Raw genomic sequence first — 20,664 nt, 5'->3', positions numbered from 1 at the left:
GGTTCCTGAGGCTCACAGGGCACTCTCCAACCCGGGCGATTCGAAGTGGTGCTTCACAACTTTTAAATACCTCGGCATAAATATATATCACGACAGACAAGATTTCAGGGACGGTAATTTAGGGCAGGCGATCAGATCCATTAGAGGCTCCTTACCCTTCTGGAGCTCGCTCCCGCTCTCACCTATGGGAAGAGTGATCATTGCCAAAATGATAATCCTTCCCCGACTCTTCCATTTTTTTATGGCTCTACCGTTGATACTACCAGCCTCATTCTTTAAACCACTGAATAGCCTACTAACAGCCTTAATTTGGGGCAACGGAAGGCGATGTGTAGCATTAACTAAAATACATCAATCATTGGCTATGGGTGGCATGGGAGCTCCCAGATTTGAACTATACTCCGCAGCCGCCCAGTTACAATGGACATCCGCCTGGCTTGGAAGCCCCGACAAAGCGGAATCACAACAGATCCTCTCCTCCTTAGGTAACACGGGAGTACTTCAGTACCTTATGAACCGCGAGCACCCCAATCACCCACATAATATATTACTGAAAACAGCACACCGGGTATGGGGCCGCTACGTAATATCAGATGCTCAATCTCTGCCATACTCCCCCAGGATCCCACTACTAGCAAACTCAAAACTCGCAAATATAGCTCCTAAGGTGGGCCTAGGTGGATGGGTCGATAAAGGCATAAGCACAATTGGGGATCTATACAGTGAAGGCCACCTCCTAACGTTCAACGCTCTCTCCACTAAATACAACTTGGGGCAAGGCGGCTTCATAACATTTGGTGCAGTGCGCGACAGGTGCTTCGCGCCTGCTGGAACTCCGGCAACATCGAGCCTAGCATATCCCCTACTCTTCACGACATACTCAGCAGCATAACCGCCCCACTAAATGTATCCAGAATACACACGATCCTCGCCTCTCACTTAGAGCATAGTCAAGACCAAGCAAAAAATAGATGGGACGGTGTGCTACCTGATCCCCTGACACAGCGCGCTTGGTCCCAGGCTCTGAACATGGTAAAAGTGTCACGCAACCCACGATTTCGTTATACCCAGTTCAATTGTGTACACCAAACTTACCTATCACCCCACCGCATTACACGTATGTTCCCCCAATCGCCCCAGGTCTGCCCTAGATGCGCAACTCCCGATGTCCATTTCTTTCATATGACCTGGGACTGCCTCCCAGTCCGTACAACATGGAATGATATCATAACCCAGTTGTCGGAGTGGACGGCCATTATGCTCCCTCTCACTCCGGAACTGTGCTTGCTTGGTATAGGTCCCCGCCCCAAAAACCGGAAGCACTCACTAAGATGCATAGCCTTTGCGTTGGTGATGTACAGACGCCTTATAGCCATACATTGGAAAGCCCTGGCCGCCCCTGGGATCGATTTGTGGCGCGCAGAGCTGCTGCGTTGGGCCAGAGCCGAGGCACGGACGTTGCAGCTCCTGTTGGCTAAGGGGATTCCGATCAAGGGATTGAATACATGGAATTCCTTTGTCACAAAAATCGAAAACAAAGACGATGAACGCCCACCATGAACACCTCTACATCCCAGGTACTAAAATAGCAATACCTGTTAAGATTACCGAACACCCCCGGACACTCCATAATGACCCTCCACAAATGAACGAGACCACATTATCACAAGTGATAGGTTAGGCATAGCCTGGGTGGGGGGGTGGGGGGGGAGTGCAGATTCGCGTACTGCTGGCTCGGCGCACCTCTGGGCAATTCTCCCCCCCCCCCCCCCCACCAGGGGACCACGTTCACTGAGCTCCCACTGACTCCCCCAATCTTGGCCTATCCCCCCTCATCCCCCCCCCCCCATCTGTAGTATTCTTACCCTTTAAAGTTCCCCTAATAACGTTTCCCCCTGACCTTGCCCCACCGATTGCGCGCATGCCAATGCCTGCTTTAATGCCCTGGGCCTCCTGCGGGCGCCGCTACTTTTGGTTAAACGATTGTACTTATAAGGTCCGAGGGAAATGTGCATATAGTCTCATTGTATCACGCGTATTTGTATATTTTCACTATGTTCACTTGTTGAGTTAAATAAAATAAAAACATATTTAAAAAAAAAAAAAAATCTTGCAGCCAAGGTTTCCTCTGCCAAAACAGTTTACACTGGACCCTAGGAGATGTTTGTTTTATGTTTTTTTCCCGCAGCGTACAATCACTATAGACACAGCAAGCTGACATGTTATGTTGTCTTTCATTAGTCCAGCAAGGCCTTGCTGTGGTGCCAGTTGAGAGTTGCTTATCAACCTTTTTGGCATTTTTTTACACCTACCAGATAAGCCACCATTGTTTATAGCACTTACTCTACTTACGGTTTCACCAACACCTTTTGTGATGCCTCAATGGGACCTTAATTTGGTTCTCAATTACATTGAGGGCCCTATCTGAACCAATGCTCAGCTGTTCTTTCTGCCTCCTCATACTGAATACCATCTTCCACATAGCCATAACATCAGTTTGTCACACAAGTGAGCTACAAACTGTGTCCAGCAGCTGCATACCACCTTCTTCCAAGATAAGCTAGTACTTGGGGCAAAAGATGCATTTCTGCCAACGATCGTCACGCTTTTTCACTTATCACCCTGCCAGCTTATTTAATTCATCCATCTAAAGAAGCAAGACTTCATCACCTTGATCCAAAGAAAGCCCTGAGCTTCTACATCAATCCCACCAAGATAGATTGGGCGTACAATCACCTCTTTGTTAGTTTACTGGGGCAAAAAGAGCCATTTCCAAACAGATTGTCTTATGCAGTATGTACTAAGCTCTGGGCTAGCCAAGAAGTAGCTTCCAGGAAGTCTTTATGCTCACTCTACCAGAGCAAAGACTAACACAACTGCTCTGACGTGCAGTGCTCCAGTCTTGTACATTTGCCAGACAGCTACATGGGCACAAGTTCACTTTCACAAAACACTGCTCCTGGATAGATTGATTCAGCAGAAGGGGAATTATGCTGGTCTTTTCTGCAGTATTCCTTGTTGTCTGACCCATTCCCCAGACCCACCTCCACATGGGGAGAAACTGTTTGGGTATCTATTCACAAGGTTGAGGAATCTGCAGTTAGTTATCCGTCAGAATAAAGTTATTTACCTTCTGGGATGTCCTCACCAATTCCTCACTGACCCATCCTCCTCCCCATTCTGCGGAATGCACTCATTTAGTCTGTTAATGAGATTTAAATCTAGAAATCGGCACACTGGTTAACTCATGATTTCCTATGGCTTGTCGTCTGATGGCACGGACACAGATCAGAAAGAAACTGTCAGTGAGCTATGAGGGGACGAGGTGACATTCGGGGAGGGATGGATCAGAATCAGAGCTGCACAGTGCCACCTACCGAAGTGCAAATTTCCAGATCCAATCAGGTGCCTGGCGGGTATTCACAGGGTGAGCTGTGGTTGCATTACCCACCAGAATGAGTTACTGAAGGTAAGTAACTGTCATCAGTACCCCTACTTCGTATATCTGGAGTTGCTCACCACAAACATTTACTAACAAACTGCCTTTTTGCACTTTTTGACAGTATGTCTCCCCCAAACCTGTTGCAGTTTAAACTGTATTGTTCCTGTTACAAACATATGATGCTCTCGGACCCTCATGAATTCAATCAGTAGTAACTGGGGCCGAAGCATGGTCCTTTAAATCTCTTTGCAAAGCTCAATATTGTGTGGGTTCAAGATGACCCCCAAGCAGGTCATCAGTTCAGGCCCTGCTCCAGCTCTCTTTTGTAAAAGATACTTCAAAGCACACTGCTGATTAGGACAAGTCCTCCAGAAAGAAACACCACATGAGCTATTCCTCTTCAGCTTCACAGTGTCTCTTCCGCTTATGGGTGCAGCTTTGTTCCTCGTCTCATGCTCTGTCTTCTTCATAGCCTGTTCTGACAGAGATGCACTTGCATCTGGTTGTGCCTAGGGTCTGGCTCCAGACTCCCTTTTACATTTTTCAGTTCCCAGCTCCTTGCGCTGACCCCAGGCAGATTGTGACTTTCACCAAAGCTAGCCCTTTTGCACTTCACTCTGGCTACTTGTAGTGCTCCTCCGTGCCCAAAGAAGCCAAGGGGATGCTGACTGGCTTCTGCCAGGAACCACATCACTGTGCTGGTCCACCACTGTTACAACTCTTCTGATGCCATTTTGGCTCTGGCTGAACCTTCAGCTACCTTCATCATCACCAGGGCTATCTTCGGGTCCATTACAAAAGTGGCTAATTTTCCAAAGCAGAAGGCAGTTTTGGTCCAAATCTGATGCAACAGACTGCAGTTTGTGGAGGAAGAGCTCCTTTATACGCCCTTGCCTCTGAATTAGTATTTGCCAGGCTTCGGGAGCTTTTTGGCTCCGATTGAGGACACATTCAGATGCCCAGTACCGTTTACCACGATAGTGAGGTGGAAAATCTCCTTCCTCACTGATGTGGATGTTGGCAACTATTTTAAGCTGCAGTATGCCAGGTGCCTAGATACTTTCATTAAGGTGTATCTTTGGCTTCCACGCAAAGAAAGTTGCCTTGTTGATGCCTGTTCTGCATATAGCTTCAGAAGCCCTTGAATTACCATTGCCTATAGAGGAGAACAATACTCCCCTCGTCACAGAAATTCTGCAGGTGCCATCCACTGCCATTGAGCCCTTCAGCAAGGCATTGTTGAATCGCATCTTGGTCTTCTTGTAGACCCAACGTTTTGGATGGCTCACCCCTCCCCAGGGACCTGTAGTTGAGATTTTCTTTTCTCAGGCCCTTAACTTGCTTCCCTGTACACCCACAGAGAGGTATCTGAAAGGAATTGATGCAACAAGGGTAGAAGGTCTTTTTTTTTGGGTAGCCTTGCCCTTCATAGTACCGACCCAACTTGGCTTTTGGCCATTTATTCCCATGCTTAATGGAAAATGGTGCAAGTGGTTGGTCCAAACCTCCATACCACCTTCATGATCATTTTGCTGTGGTTGTGCAAAATAGTCAAACAGATTCTCCACTCTTGCCTGCATACAGTCTATTCCATGCACTCTTCTGTTGCCATCCATCACCATGTCTGGAGGCAACCTACTGGTTACTCAGGTGATGTCCAAGCCGATCTTATGTACATGTCAAATGACTGAGCTCGCCTCAAGGAAGGTCAGGCTGGCTATACATACACCTCAGTGCTTGGGACTAGCCTCTCTTGTGCACCCGTTTCACCAGCAGCACTTCAAGTTCAGTGGATGCTCCCATGGTATGTCCAGGCATTGCAGTTTTTTTAAAAGTTTTTTTTTAACAGGTATAAGGGTGTGGCACCTCCCGTGGTTGTCAAGGGCAACAGCAATAGTCCTCTTCCTCCTCCTCCTCCTCCTCCCAGGCGCTATCTGCGTTTCCACCTTAACTCACTATTTGAGGGAACGTGCAGCCTGCAGAGGGGAGCATGTTTCACTTCACACCCAGTCCACCACCATGGACCGTCTGGTTCTCCGGATTTCAAACAAAACAATGCCCTTCCAAGACATGCCTCCTTCACACCACTGTTCCGTTTGTCTATTTAGACAACCATAATCACATTCTGCAGCAGGAGGTTCTCTGTGGAGCATAGAGGACATTCCTCAGATTCTGAGGGCATCAGGACTGTGCCGAGATACCCTTGATCATACCAGGCTGGCTGTACTATGATCTGCTTTGTGTCATTGTGCACCCTTCTCCCACTTCTGCTCAAGGTGGACCTGCTCTCACAGTGAGAGGGACAAGTTCTGCATCCTAACCTGCAGAACCTCCACCTTAATACCTGGTGATTGAGGGGTCTTGACTTTCATGCAGAGGAGGTCGATTTCATTTTGTCAGCCTGTCGCCCTCTAAGTCTTTTTTTTTATTCTGGTAGTTGGTTCTGTTATGTCTCGGTCTGCCAAGGCAGAAGTTGACTCTCTTAAGGCTTGCTTGTCTGATATCTTCTCTGGGCACAGTAAAGGATTTTTTTTCTTAGCCCTTTCAGCTTTTATTTTGTTTACAAGACAAGTGGTTATTGTCAAAGACTTCTATAGTTCGGGATTGACACTTTTTTTTTTGTATTTTTAATTTTTAAATTTTTTTTAAAGCCCCCATTGTCATGTCTTAGTGGGGCTTTAACCCAGTGTGCATGTTCCTGATGGGTTCACCCTTCAAGCTGATGCACAATTGCTGTCATCAGTTTGTCCTCCTTTTGTTTTAATTTTTCCCGGACAAATTGGCTTTCTTCCTATAGAATGGGGTTACACGGTTTCAGTGGGTAAGTAGTTCTACCAATATTCAACCCACCTTCTTATTTCATCAAAGAGGAGGAAAAGAAATTGCACAACCAGGATCCTTCCAGGGCCCTTTGTTTCCGCTCCAGGGCCCTTTGTTTCCGCTATGATAGGACCTGCAAGTACAGTTACTGATTTGCTTTTCCTTGGCTGTGTGCTTTTCAAGAAAGGCAAGGCAATTCAGAAGCGCGGATTTCATGCTCGACTGTACTGTGAAAGAAAATCTGCTATGCTCCCGCCAAGGAGTCTTCAGAGGGCATCAGTGCCCTTACCATTAGGGCAAGCAATTCTTCTTTGGCATTTTTTTCAAAATTGTGCCTATCCTTGGATAGGTACTGAGCTGTATGCAGGCTTCGATCCACCTTTTTGCAAGGTCTATGTTGAAGGACTTATCGGATTGACTAGATCTTCAGACCCACCACTTTGAAGGTATTACTTGGTGTCAGAAATGGGGTTTGTGGTTGGCTAGGGTATGTACCTAAGCCACGCAGAACCCACCACTCTATAGTCGGGGCAAGTAAGTAACACACCAAAGATAACCTGTGCTCACCCCGTGGTAGTTTGGCACAGAGTAGTCCGGGTTATCCCCAGAGGTAATGTGTAAAGCGTTTGCACAACACACAGCAGTGATACAATAAGTACACCACAAAAGAGACTTCACACTTGATTATAAAAGAAATATTTTTCTATATTACGTATATACATCATGAACGAAAACAACATGAATCATAAATATTGTTTATAAAAGGCAATTACATGATAGGCCTTAGTATTCTGCAAGTCAAAAATAACATCCTGGGATCAGTACATACTTTGGTCATTGTATGCATCAGATTATAGACACAAGGTACATAAATCACCACATTAGTGTAAGCACTGTATAGTGGTTGCAAAAACACACATCACCAATACAATTATAGGACACCAAGACACCTGCACTTCTATTAGGCACTCTAACCTCATTGCAAGAAGCTCAGAAATTACTGTAGTTACGCATACAAAATCCTGTAGGCCACAGGAACACCTGCGTGCCCACTACATGTGGTAGGGTAAGTTCCATCAAATTCCTAAATGCAGCCAAGCAGTTCCCAGACTCTCCTTAAGGCCCCAGGCACTTCCCAAGAGAAGGAGAGGGGTAGGGGGCACACACACAGCAGAGGCTGATGGGAAGCACTGCTTAGGCCCCCATGTGCAGAATCAACCCAGGAGGAGCTTCCCATAAGCGTGTGGCGCAGCTTCTGCAGGAGCAAATGGCCGGGGCTGGTCCCGGTGCACAAATTCCTTATGTCACAAGAAAAGAGAGCAGACGTCAGGGCAATTGTTATTTGGGCTGTGCGTACAGTGGTAATGAGGCTTTTGGGCACAGAGCGCGCTTCCATGGAAGAAAGCCTCTTGTGGACATTGCTCACACATCCCGGGCGCTGCAAGTTCAACAGGGGATATGCTGGGGCTTCTCAGCGAACTCTGAACATATGCTGATATTCCAGAGGGCATACAGCACTGAACACGTGCAGAGGAACAACAAAGTGCTTCCCTAATCCCCTTGTATGGGATGGTCTGCATGCTGCCAAGCTTTTTTTTTTTTTTTTAAAGATCTCTTTTATTGCTTTATAATTGCATGAAAACGCATACAGAACAAAATAACTTCCCATCTTTTTGTATCCCCCCCTCCCTCTCGCCTTTCGCACTTCCCATCAGTTATACAGAGGTGTTAGTTCGGTTCACAAATGAGTTACTTATTTGGTCTCTTGTACGATCTTCAACAGGAATATCTTGGTCAACTATACATGATCTGACTGATAAATTTGCCTCTGCATCAGTCAGGTGTTCTAAAATTGTCCAGTATCGTGTTCCAATGCTAAGCATTGTCTCTAGTTCCTAGGCCCCTGAGTGTTTCCCTTAATAATACTGTCCCTTCAGTTTCCGCCCATTTGATTAATGCATTTCTCCAACGATTTATCTGTGGTCCCTTCGGATCTTTCCAGTGTGAGGTTATTTCTCTCCTTGCTAATATCAGAGCCAGGTCTATGAATCGGTTTGTGATTTTATGCTTGCTGGGACGAGGGAAATCTCCCAAAACCGCCACCATGGCTGATCGGGATAATGTTCTGCCCGTGCAAGTGGAGAGTGCCTCAAATATCTCCGTCCAGTAGTCCCCGATTAGTGGGCAACTCCAGAGCATGTGCAGCAACTCTACAGCTAGTTCTGCACATCGGGGGAAGCTGGCATTTTCTACACCATAAATCTTTGATATCATATAGGGGGTTAAGTAAGCTCTGTGATAAACATATGTGTTTATAAATTTAAACCTGGCATTTCTGGAAACTGTATATATGTGTGTGGTTATTCTGGTCCACTGTGTGTCATCTATTGTAACATCTAATTCCCCCTGCCATTTGGTCTTAAGTTTATTTAAGGGAAGACATATGCTGGTTAGTAGAGATGTATATATCCCTGATATCAACTTCCCGTGGTCTCCTATAGTGCATATTTTGTCACAGGTATTATGTCTGGGGGGTTCTTCTAGTCCTGTGCCCCCTTGTCTACGAAGAGTCCTAGCAATTGCGTTAAAAGTTAGGAACAGCCCTGGTGGTATCTGGAACCTTTCCTGCAGTTCTGCATAAGTGCACAGTTTCCCATTATTATATAGAGCCCCTATAGTGTCGATCTGAAGTGCCATGAATTGGGTGATACCCCTTATCACATGGTTTCCTGTGATGGTTCCTATACAGATCAGGGGGGCCTCTGGTGAGTACGGTGTTCTGGTATGTGTTTGTTTTAGGTATTGTTCCCAGCAGTGACGTGATGCTTCCCATTCTATCGGAAGTGGTTTATTCTGTTTCTTGGGGTTTAGTAGAATGCCCAGAATTCTATCACGGGAACAGTGGAGAGGGGCTCTCAGTGCTTCCCCCACTGGGGGTGCTCTGATGAATCGCGCCAGCCATTGGAGTTGGCTCGCCCAATAGTATAATTCAAAGTCAGGAACAGCCAAACCACCCTCTGCTGTTGTTCTCTGGAGGGTGCGCAATGCTATCCTTTGTCTGTTGGTTCCCCCATATAAATCCTGTAATCAAGGACGAAATTGTTTTAAATACCACCCTCGGTATAATGAGTGGGATGGTTGCAAAATAATATAACATTCTGGGTAATACTATCATCTTAATCCGTGCAATTCTCCCAGTGACCGCTAGCAGAAGTGTCTGCCAGAATATCATGCTGTTTTTGATACTCCTAATCGTGCTCTGAATGTTCCCCTCTAGTAAATCCTCAGCAGAGTGATAGATATTGACCCCTAAATATTTGAATGTGGACGGGGACCACGGGAGACCCCGATTGTCCATTGGTTCTTCGATACCCCTAGTAGCTGGAAAAATGGAAGACTTCCCCCAGTTTATCCGGAGCCCAGATGCACCTCCAAAGTTGTCTAACATTGTCATTGCTCCTGGTAGATCGGTCTCTGCGTTCCGGAGGAAGAGTAACATGTCATCCGCATAGAGAGCAAGATGATGCGTCCAAGCATTGATTGTAATGCCTTCGTAGAACCTCTGGGACCTAGCTGATTGGGCGAGAGGCTCAACTGCCAACTCAAAAAGTAAAGGTGATAGCGGGCAGCCCTGTCTTGTACCCCTACCTATGGCAAAGGAAGGGGATATTGTACGGCCAGTGCGTACTCTCGCTGTGGGGTTTGTGTAGAGAAGCCTCGTCCATTTGACAAACCCTTCTCCTAGTCCTAGCTGCAGCATCACTCGTTCTAGGTAGTCCCATCGTAGGCTATCAAAAGCCTTCTCGACATCTATCGATGATTACTGCTCTATTTGCGTCCGAGGGCAGGGCATGAAGGAGTGAAATCAATTGACGGATATTTTGGGCAGTGCTTCGCTTTGGGATGAATCCTGATTGGTCCTGATGGATTAATGAGGACATGTATGGTAGAAGTCTGTTAGCTAGTACTCTGCTTAATATTTTATAATCTAAGTTCAACATTGATAGTGGGCGGTATGGTCAAACTTCTGTGGAGGGTTTGGTGGGTTTCAGAAGGGGAATCATTATGGCCTCTGTAGTGGAAGGAAGTAAGCTGTTGTTATTCCATGCCTCTGCATATAAGATGCTGAGCTGGGAGGTTAATGAGTCCTGATACTAAGGTAGAACTCCAAAGGGAGACCATCTGCTCCCGGTACCTTGCCCCTTGCCATACTCTGGATTGCAGTCTTTATTTCTGTAAGCGATATGGGAGTCGCCAGGGCTATACTATCTTCCCCTTTCAATGCCGGGAGGTTGAGGTTCCCCAGATCTTGTAATTGAGCGTCGCTGAGTACTTCGGTGGGAGGGGCATATAGCTCTGAGTAATAATTAAGAAAGGTGGCATTGATCTCCTTCTGTCCATATACTTTTATACCCGGGGTGGTCTCTAACTCCACCACTATGGTTTGATATTGGGGCGGTTTGGCCAACCAGGCCATTAGGGCACCTGCTCTGTCGCCCTCTGTATGTTGCTTCTGCAAGAATTGTTTGTAGTCGAAACAAGACAATCTAGTGTTAGTTTCTATTATTCTAGCCCTTGTTTCTTCTAGTTGTGTTGAGAGGTCGGGTTGTGTTGGGTGCTTACGTTCGAGATCCCTTAGGGAGTTCTCGAGATCGGTTAATTCTATCTCTAGCACCTTCCGTACTCTCACAGTTGTGCTAATACAATATCCCCTGATCACTGTTTTAAAGGATTCCCATTCTACAGATCTGGACGCGGCAGTTCCAGCATTATTCTCGAAGAATTCCGTAATCTGCGTGCCCAGTTGGGCTCTAAAGGCTTCGTCTTCAAGTGACTCTGCTCTCAGACGCCAAGTGGGAATCAAAGGTCTCTCGCCGCACCAGGCCAAAGAAATCAATAAGGGATTATGATCTGAGATGGTGCGGCCAAGATACTCTGCCTTCGTCACCACAGATTGCACCTCTGGAGACGCCAAAAAGGTGTCCAGTCGTACATGCAGGTCGTGAACTGCTGAATAGAGAGTATTCTCTATTGGGGGGATTAAGTTTGCGCCAACAATCCGTTAATTGCCAGTGTTTTTGCCACTGCTGGAAGTGCAGTGCTGTTTTATGGGTTACGGATTGTGACAATGGTGGGTGCGATCTATCCATTGCGGTATTCATTACACAATTTAAGTCTCCTCCTATTAACGTAGTGCTAGTGAGAAGTGTGCTCATGATCAGTGATAATCTGTCTAGGAATCTTCCCTGTTCGTGATTTGGGGCGTATAGTCCCGCAAGAGTTACCTCTCTCCTGTCCAATCTACCAGAAATCACTACGTATCTCCCCTCAGTGTCGATCAAAGTATGAAGAACCTGTAATGGGACGCCTGGTCTGATCCATATCAACACTCCCCTTGCAAACGCTGAGTGGGTAGTGGCGAATATTTGTCCCCTCCAGCGCTTTTTCAAGGCCTTGATCTCCTGCTCCAACAAGTGAGTTTCTTGTAAGATAGCTATGTGCACTCCCCTTCGTTTAAGAAAGCTGTGAACCTTGTACCTCTTGGACATGTTATTTAGGCCCCTGACATTCCATGTGATTATCTTATATTCTGTGGTCATAATTTAAGGAGGGGTGTAGAGGCGGTCCGCTAACACCGCTCTACTACTACTACTGGACAAACCTATTGAGTTTCGTAATCTAAGGTGTGAACCGTTTGGGCTGCGAGACAGATGTGCCTGATAAACCCTGAAAACAACACAACCAAAATAAAACCCCCTTTGTAACTCCCTCTCCCCAGGACCGGTACCTACAACTCTCCCAGTCCAAACCATTACAACTATTGTAATCTTAATTATCAACCTATTGGAGGGAAGCGTGCCAGAGACCAAGAGGCAGCGTCCTGGACCCTTCCCCAGGCCCGATCATGTGTAATGTGCCGGTTAAGAAATGATATCTAGGTTCCTATCGCTCTATATTTACGGTTGGGTCCTATCAATGACCCTAAACAGATTGAGGTTCCCCCACAATTGTCCGCTCACTTGCCAACTTGCATGCTGCCAAGCTTAGTGTTAGATTTTGTATGGATACCACAGATTCTGTTGGAAGGATTATGGCTTCTTCACTAGCGATGCGACAAAGGGCATGGTTACGTTCTTCCAGTTTCTCAGAAGTTGAGCAAGCTTCTTTGCTTGATATGCCTTTTGATGGCACCTCCCTTATTAGGGCGCATGCCGACTCAGCCTTGCGCCGCTTTAGAAATGCTCATGGTGGGACTCAGTTTTAGGTCCTCTTCATATTCGAGTCTTCGTCTGGCCTGGTTCCTTGTTCAGGGGCAGTTGTATTTTTATTTTATTTTTTCCCTGTTGCAGATTTTTCTACTGCCATTGTGGTGGTGGTGTTCCTGCTCCTTGCGGGTTCTTTTCTTCGTATGTTCTAGCACTCAAGGTGGTACTCCTGCATTGCAGGTGTTCTGTTTCTATTTGGTAGACAGGTTTCATTATTAATTTTCCGACCCGGTCTGGTTCTCATACCTCTAAACAGGGGTTTTTCTTTTGTACTCTGCTGACAGGTCGCCTGAAAGATGAGTGCTCTCTATGGGGTTCTCCCTCGTGTTGGAGTTGTTTTCAGTCCCAGCTCTTTGGAGCAATTGGTGTAGGCTTTTGCCCATTATTTCATGCTTATCTGTTCCCTACTGGGAACTTGCTCAGTGCTGCTGTGGGAGTAGTATGCTTCCTTGTGTCAATAAGGATTGTACTGCTGTGTTAAAAAAAAAAAAGAAGAAAAAAAAAGTGTCCATTTCTATTGGTACAGTGGGAGATGATTTTCAACCCCTTTTTCTATGGTCTGCTTCCATTGGACATGCCGATACCTCTTTTACTCCAGATACCTCTCTTCTGGCTATTATCTGCTCCAAGTCGGAGCATAATCTGTTGTCCTTATGAGGCACTACTTTGTTTTTTTCACTTATTCTCTCTCTGGCCTTGTGCCACATTCATCTTTTTATCTTATTCCTGGGCATTTTCTTCCTCCTTCTGACCTTTTGGTACGGTAATGGAGGCAGTCCCTTTATTGCTGGAGTGTGTGTATATATACATATATATTTTTATATATCTATATCTGTATTTTCCTTATGTATATGTACTTCCTATCAGGTACGGAGCTATTGTTCAGTCAAAATATCTAGTGCTCCTGAATACACAATGGCCAGGAGAAGGGTTGTATCTTGCCATTGGTATGACAATTGGCTATTCTTTTCATACTGTTAATGTGCCTTTTTATTGTTTCCCCCGCACTTGTAAGTCTTGGCATCATCCAATTGTGTATGGATTCCTGGACTTATGTTTCCGTCTCATTAGGGGGGTTTCTTTCCCTTCCTGGGATTCTTCCTCTTAGTGTGTGTCCGTCCTTTGGTCATCTTTTGACCTCTTTATTCAGGAATTTTATTTGTAGGATTCCAATCCTAGCATTTGCTTCATCCTTACTATACCAGCTGCAAGAAGGTACTCATATTTCTTCATACCTCATATTGTTTTTGTGTTTCGGACTGTTATCCTTGGATGTCGTCATTCACATTTAGCCTCGCAGACTTCTGCTGGTCAGGTGTTAGAACCCCATTCTGGGGGTCGAAGTCTCATACACCTTATATTCCATAACATTTCATTATTGGGGTCCACATTTTAGATCACTTTCTTATCTTTCATCTTTTTATTCGACAACATTTTTTCCGTCTGCTGGGTTGTCATTGCTATTGCCTTACCCTTTCTGTGATTTCCATCTACTCGTGGCATTTGTCTGCCTCATGTTGGTCTTTTCATGTCCAGAAAGGTTTCTGTTGGTTTCTATCAGCAGGTGGTTCTACCAGCCTCCTTTTTACTTTTGTAAGCTAGCATTGATTTTCATCTTTGGGTGGCTTTTCTTTCTTGAGGGCTGTATTCTCTCTCCCCTTTTCTTTTACTCATATGTTGTTGCGCAACTTTCATTTTTCTCTACTTGTTAGATATATAGGTATATATGTGTGTGTGTATGTATATATAATATATAAATCATTGCTGCTTCATAGGTCGATGTCTCTATTTTTATACTGGTATTTGTGTTACCCTGATCCTGTGCATATCTATAGACATATGTATGGACACAAGTCTTTACATCTATATCTGTGCATATGGGTGTCACCGGCATGTATTTTTCGGACCTCCTAATTTACCCATTTTATGAATTTGGCACACCTTTTGTGTCTTCTGTCAACTGGCTTTGTGTCTCACAGTTCTGTTTGGTCTCCCACTGCAGATTTCCCCCTTGGGTGTTACTGAAGATGTACACTGTCTTTTGAGTTACCCTCCCTTCCAGTGTTAAACTTCCTCCTTGCAGGTGTTGCCTATGCATCCTAAAGGAAGCAGCATATATGCATTGCTTCCCTTTTTTCATATTCTCTAGCGTTACCCCTTGATGGGTGTACCATTCCTACTATCTCATTAACTGGTGGAGCACTTTTGCACCTTACTCGTTCGGCTCCTACTTTGGGGCACTTCATGTTATTCCCTGTTGTTGTTCTCTACCAACTGATTCATTTTCATTACCATACATACACTTTGGGCCCCATGGCGTTTTATATTTTCTTGAAATATTCTGTGGGTCATCCACTCTTTTCGGGTGAGCTGAATGCTTCTTATCTTTGTCTCTCCTGTGTGGTCTACTACTCCTTTAGTTAGACCGCTTGTTTATTGCAAGTCTTGGGTAGGATGTGTTCGCAGACCCTCCTCCTGGGTTGATATTACTTTACTATCTAGTTCTAAGGTAAGCAATCCGCAGCTAGTTATCTGTATCAGATGATCAAGTTAGTTACCTCCGGTAACGCCTTATCTGGTAGATACATAGACTACTAGCACAGATTCCTTACTGACCCACCCATCGTCCCCGCGCTGAAAACTGTTTTATCTTGCTTCTTAGCATTCTTTTGCTATGCTTTTCAATTTAGTGGTTGTAACATCAAATTTACATCCACTTCCTTGGTGCTAACCTGTTCCACTGCCAGTTTCTATAGGAGCTCTGCGTTAATGTGTGGATTCTAGTCGCAGAAGAAATTGATGTCGGTGTGTTGGGCAGGGATTATATCGATAAGACTCGCTCTACCGACGCGCAGAGGTACCGCTGAATTTTTGTACGGATCCGGTATGGCACCTGGGGAGAATTCTAAGGTAAGGAATCTGCGGCTGGTTTGTCTCTACCAGATAAGGAGTTGCCCAATGTAACTAACTTGTTTGTCAAGTGTGTTTTTAGGATATTGAGACCTTGCCTCTCACTTTTACTCATTACATGGGGCATAACTTATGTCATTTTGAACTTGAATTAAATTGTTAAATACATGTTTTTCTGGGAGTTAAAGAGTTCTCTGTTTATAAAATGTTTATTTTCATATAATTTAATGGCCAGAATTAATTGGTAGATGCTTGCATCAAGGATGGGCCTGCAAGGGTGAGCATGTTCGGTGAGCAGCACAGTAATTCTGAATTTTGTTTTTATACCAGCACTGAAAGAAAGAGGAAATGTTATGTGTACCATTTATTTGTTATGGGAAGCTAAGTATTCTGCAAATGAATTCATCATTATGAATTACAGGAAATAATTCACATAATTCTATGAAATATGAGCTTTGAAACCACTAGCAAACATTGAGTATGAAGGATTACCATGTTAAATCTGTTGTGTGTGTATGTATATATGTGTGTGTATGTGTATGTATATGTATGTGTGTGTATATATATATATATATATATGTGTGTGTGTATATATATATATATATATATATATATTCAGAAGAAGCAGACTTTTAACAAATACATTGTATGTAAGTAACATTATTACAAACTAAATTGTTTTGCTACTTTATATACTTTTTGTAATGAACTACTTCGTGTTTTGTTTCCATAGATACTTAAGTGGCCAACTTTGTCTTCAGTAGGAGTTGGGAAACTGAAGGGAACAATGATCAACGGAGTGACTGTGGACCCATCCTTTGGTTATCTTGTTTACATCACGGACAAGAACATTGTAGCAATATGGAAGATAAAGTAGAATCAAAAGAGCAAGTTGAACAGACAATACACATTCATTGTGCCTTTTTAAATGTAAAAAAAAAAAAAAAGTTGAAGACTTGCTGAAAGAGGAAGACTGAAGCGACGCTGATCACTCAGTGTTTGAACTCTTATATTCATTAAGATCTACACAATTTTTGACGTTATTCAACTATCATTCTCTAATTGTCACCATGTAAACAGCATACCGTGGAACTTTTTGGCTCATGGAAGACAACTATTTTATCTACGCTTTTTTTAAGCAGACTTTTTTAACCAAGGTTTTTAGTGTGTTATTTTTTTAGCTGAAGCTTCAGTTCCTCTACTGTGAAATTCCAGCCTTCCTATGGTTTCATAAAGTCATGAGAAAGTGGAATATTTGTATTTTGTTGATTTCTTAGGTAGTGTTTAATTATTCATTATTCCTGAATGATCCCATGCATTTTTATGTTTTTGCCTATGAAACTCGTACATTGGTGTTGGTTGTTCCATTTCATCTCCCCTGATAACTTTCACCCCTTCCTACCTCGACTGCTGAACCCACGGACAGCCAGGAAGGGCCTGCCTTTGCTCGGATACTTCCCTGTGTCGAACCCGATTTGAGACACTCCCTGCTAATTGACCATGAGGCAACATGGGGCCTCTTTTGTGTTGAAAGGTCAGAGATTGGCTGTTTAAATCTGAGCAGTGACTGCCATGATCACCTATGCGCTCCATTTCATCGGATTCGCTCACTGTTCACCTGCTTCATGCTGGTGCCAAGCTCTTGGCTAGGGGTGGGTTGAGGATATGGTGCCAGGTGCTAAAGGGAGATTGGGGCGAGGAGAAGGTTGAGGGGGTTGATAAAACTTTAGTGCGTACAGCATGTATTAAAAAACCAAATGATTAAAAGCAGATTAAGTTGAATTCCTGGAACCAGGCCAAGATATCTGCATGCATGCCCTTAATGGAGGCAGCTGTATGTGCCTTGGGCACAGGACCAGCTTCCCCATGCCAAAGGTAAGCCCTGCAGTCAGGACCTTGTTGGTCCCCTATTGGGTCACATGACGAACCATCATTGGTTGATCTGTCGTAAGGACCCTTGTATCTCTACAAGACTGCTGGATTAGGGGCTGTAGCACCTCTGATTGTACCTTCTGAGTTACTCCCACAACAGTTGGTAGCTGTTGACTCAATCCTCCTGGCTCTCTAGCAGCACGTCACCCAAAAACATGAACAGTAAATGTGATTTCTAGCAGCCTAGGGCATGGACTCTGAATTTGTGATGCAACAAGTCTTACCCTTTTCTCTTGTTAGAAATTAGCCCCTTACTCACACACACAGGCAAAGACGAAGATGCAGGAAAGTTTGCAATATATTTATTGAATAGACTACTGTAAAATACATGAGCTGCAATGATTATGATAAGGACAAGACACAAAGTCAGGATTGTGAAAATAAGCGATGTAAATAACAACCCTAACATTTTGCAATAAACATGGATACACAAACTCCTCCCTAAGGTGTATTGTCTACCCTAAAGAGAGCAAAGTATGATAATCCTAATCTGCCCAAGCCATTTCCACAAGAAGCGCCCCAGCCACGGTTACCTTAGAACAAGGCCGACCTCAAGTCCCCCAAATTAAGCAATGCAGAGATGGAAAGGCTGAGGTCTGCTGCAATATGACGCACAGTGTAAATGGAAGCTCCTCGGTGGCAACCCCTCGAATGACCTTGATATCAGTGTTTATATAAGGTCCATGTTACTGTTTGTGCAGACATCCTGACGTGGTTATGTACTTACGTGTCAGATTGTGTGCGCAAACTTGGATCATCAGTACGATAACAAAAATGCCTGACCTGTTCATATTCTGTGAAGCCGAGGGACATGATGACAATTCAATACGTACATTCCTGATAATGACGCTTTCACGGAATGGCAAAGAAAAACATTTCTTATAAAACGCAGGAACTGCAAGTACTGTTAAAATGAATAATAAGAGTGCATGTTTATCTAGGTGAAAGGGCACAGGCCTACAAGCCGAGGCTAACCTAAACTCCTGTACCCAAGCAAACTATAATGGATCCACAACACTCCCCTATCGACGAAACAAGGGTGTTAAATCCAAAGACTAAAAATGCTCTAAACTAAATTTCTAAAAGCAAGTTTAAAATCATATGTAAGAGATGAAATGTCAACAGTGACAATCAAAACAGGCCTGCAGACAGATCAAATTGAAAGGCAATTTGGTATCACACTTCGTATATATTTTGTTTTATTAAAAAAAAAAAAAAAAAGGCAATGGTCAAATTAACAATTATGGTCTTGAAAGAGGTCTCCGATGTCGTCCATGGAGATTGAGACCAAAAAGGATTCCACTGCGGCAGGCGACAGGTGAATCAAATGATTTGCATGAGGGATCCACAGAGCATAAGTGTGCAGGATCCTCAAACACAGAATGACCTGTGGAGTTGGTACCGTCCATTGTCAGACGTCGTTGGAGACAGGAATGGCCAAAAGTCTACACCAATTGCTCATACGTTGCCTTGTGAATCAGCCTTGGTCTCAAGGGACATGTCTGGGGAATGAACCCTCATCGAGAACATTAACACATTCTAGTCTCCAGGAGGCACAGGCTGTAAGGCACACCATTGATGCACGTTCCAAATGCAGTGGTAAACCGTCTGCACACTTGGATTGGTCTGAATGTCAATGACCAATCATGCTCCAGCTCTCACCAAAATGGATGCTCTGAAGTACTGCATCAAGCGATCACGACAGTCGGGTTGATGGTAGATCCATTGTTCTGCTTTGCTGAAATAGGGTAGCTGCTGCGTAGCAAAAACAATAGCAGCAAAATCCCGCCAATCAATACCAAAGTAAAAGGGAATCCGCCAAAGATGCTAAAAAAAAAGAGAGAGTGTATAACTGAAGATATGACTCCAAACGCGGTCTGGAAAGTACTGACAAACCCGGAACCGACAGCCTTAAAAAACAAAAAAACAAAAAGTGCAAAATCACTTCAATGCTAGGGGCATTGAAAAATCTGCTGACCATTTCTCCAAAATGTTTGGGGAAATTGGTATTTAATAGGGACTGTGTCTCAGCTGATGACATTGCTATCTGGAGATCATACATCTCTCTTGCTGATGTCAGTTACTTGTTTTTGGAACAATAGCGCATTTAGTCTTCTCAGTTTGTCAACATTTATATTCAAAGTAGCAATGTGAGGCCACAATGCCGCTACTCTTATCTCTTGTGTGGGTAGTGGGGATAAAACATGGCTGCAACGGGTTAAAATTTGAAAAACCAAAATCACATAAGGAATTCAATGTTTCATGCTGCAGCAGCTTTCTTTGTTCAGAACCAAAAAAACTTCCATTTGAAAGTATCTGAAATACTGGACGAATCAAAGGGACAGGAGTGCCCTTCATATGGCATACCACGTTGGCGACCTCTGCACTGCAAAGGCTGTGCAAGGACACCTGCTTACAAACCCTAGAATGACTAACAGTAGTCTCACATTCGCTTCCGCTAAGAAAGACCTCTTTCGCCATTCAGACACTTGTAATCGGAAAGCAACTCCTACACTTCGTGTATATGACTGTTTCCTAACCGCTCATATCTGCCTACAGCAAAGTGTTTAATTTTGTGAAATGAAAGGTGGAAATCGGTAGATTTATAATCGCATGTATCAACCATACTGCTAAGGGAATTTTTGCCACATTAAAAGGCAAGTTTTCCAATTTTTCAATGTTAAGCATGGTGTCACTAGCTTCTTTCTTAGCCACTGTCTGCTGCTGTCTGGATAGATTAAAAGCAGCAAACAAGCCACTACTAGTTATGACTTTCTAAGGCACGCAGCCATTTTTCAGGACTTGCAATGTCCAACCTAACTGCATGATGGAGCGCAACTGATTCTGCCCATGTTGGAGAAATGACATCCTCCAGGATGACCAGGACCATGCTGGTAGCCAGGAGGAGGAGGGAGAAAAAGTAGAGACTGAACCCCCAGTGCTGGAGAGAGTAGAATTAGACACTGAGGTGGGTCAGGAGGTACTCGGGGAGGATCAGAGAAGTCATAGGAACACCCAGAGTCCTCACTGTCAGAAGAGGATGCAGACAATTACAAAGTTTTAAAATCTGCACTGATAGATGGGGTTTGTGTGACTACTGAACAGTATAGGATCAAATTCAGAGAGACCAGGAAAGATTCCTCCCAAGATTGGGTTGATTTTTGTGAACTGCTGTGAGCGCTCTGGAAGGTTGGTTGCATGGGAGCAAACTTAGTGACTACCAGGGCTTGTATAACCTCATGTTGAGAGAGCACATGTTGAATAACTCTGTATCTAATCAGCTGTATCAGTACC

At 44.3% G+C, this 20,664-nt stretch overlaps 1 protein-coding gene across 3 annotated transcripts in view; it reads left to right on the top strand.

Annotated features, from left to right (window-relative positions):
- Nucleotides 1–16,686, top strand: part of LRWD1 (leucine rich repeats and WD repeat domain containing 1) — a 185,111-nt gene extending 168,425 nt beyond the window's left edge. For 2 of the 3 annotated variants that reach the window (XM_069226701.1, XM_069226700.1), the window contains exon 17: nt 16,172–16,686. In XM_069226701.1, the coding sequence (XP_069082802.1) occupies nt 16,172–16,315 (144 nt within the window). In that variant the 3' untranslated portion in view covers nt 16,316–16,686. The remainder of the gene's footprint in view (nt 1–16,171) is intronic. The other variant, XM_069226702.1, reaches the window with a different exon arrangement.
- The last annotated feature ends 3,978 nt before the right edge of the window (nt 16,687–20,664 follow it).

The sequence above is a fragment of the Pleurodeles waltl genome, chromosome 3_2, assembly GCF_031143425.1.
Source record: "Pleurodeles waltl isolate 20211129_DDA chromosome 3_2, aPleWal1.hap1.20221129, whole genome shotgun sequence".
Lineage (NCBI taxonomy): Eukaryota > Metazoa > Chordata > Amphibia > Caudata > Salamandridae > Pleurodeles > Pleurodeles waltl.
The sequence above is the reverse complement of the archived record's forward strand: the minus strand, read 5'-3'. Positions and strand labels throughout refer to the sequence as shown.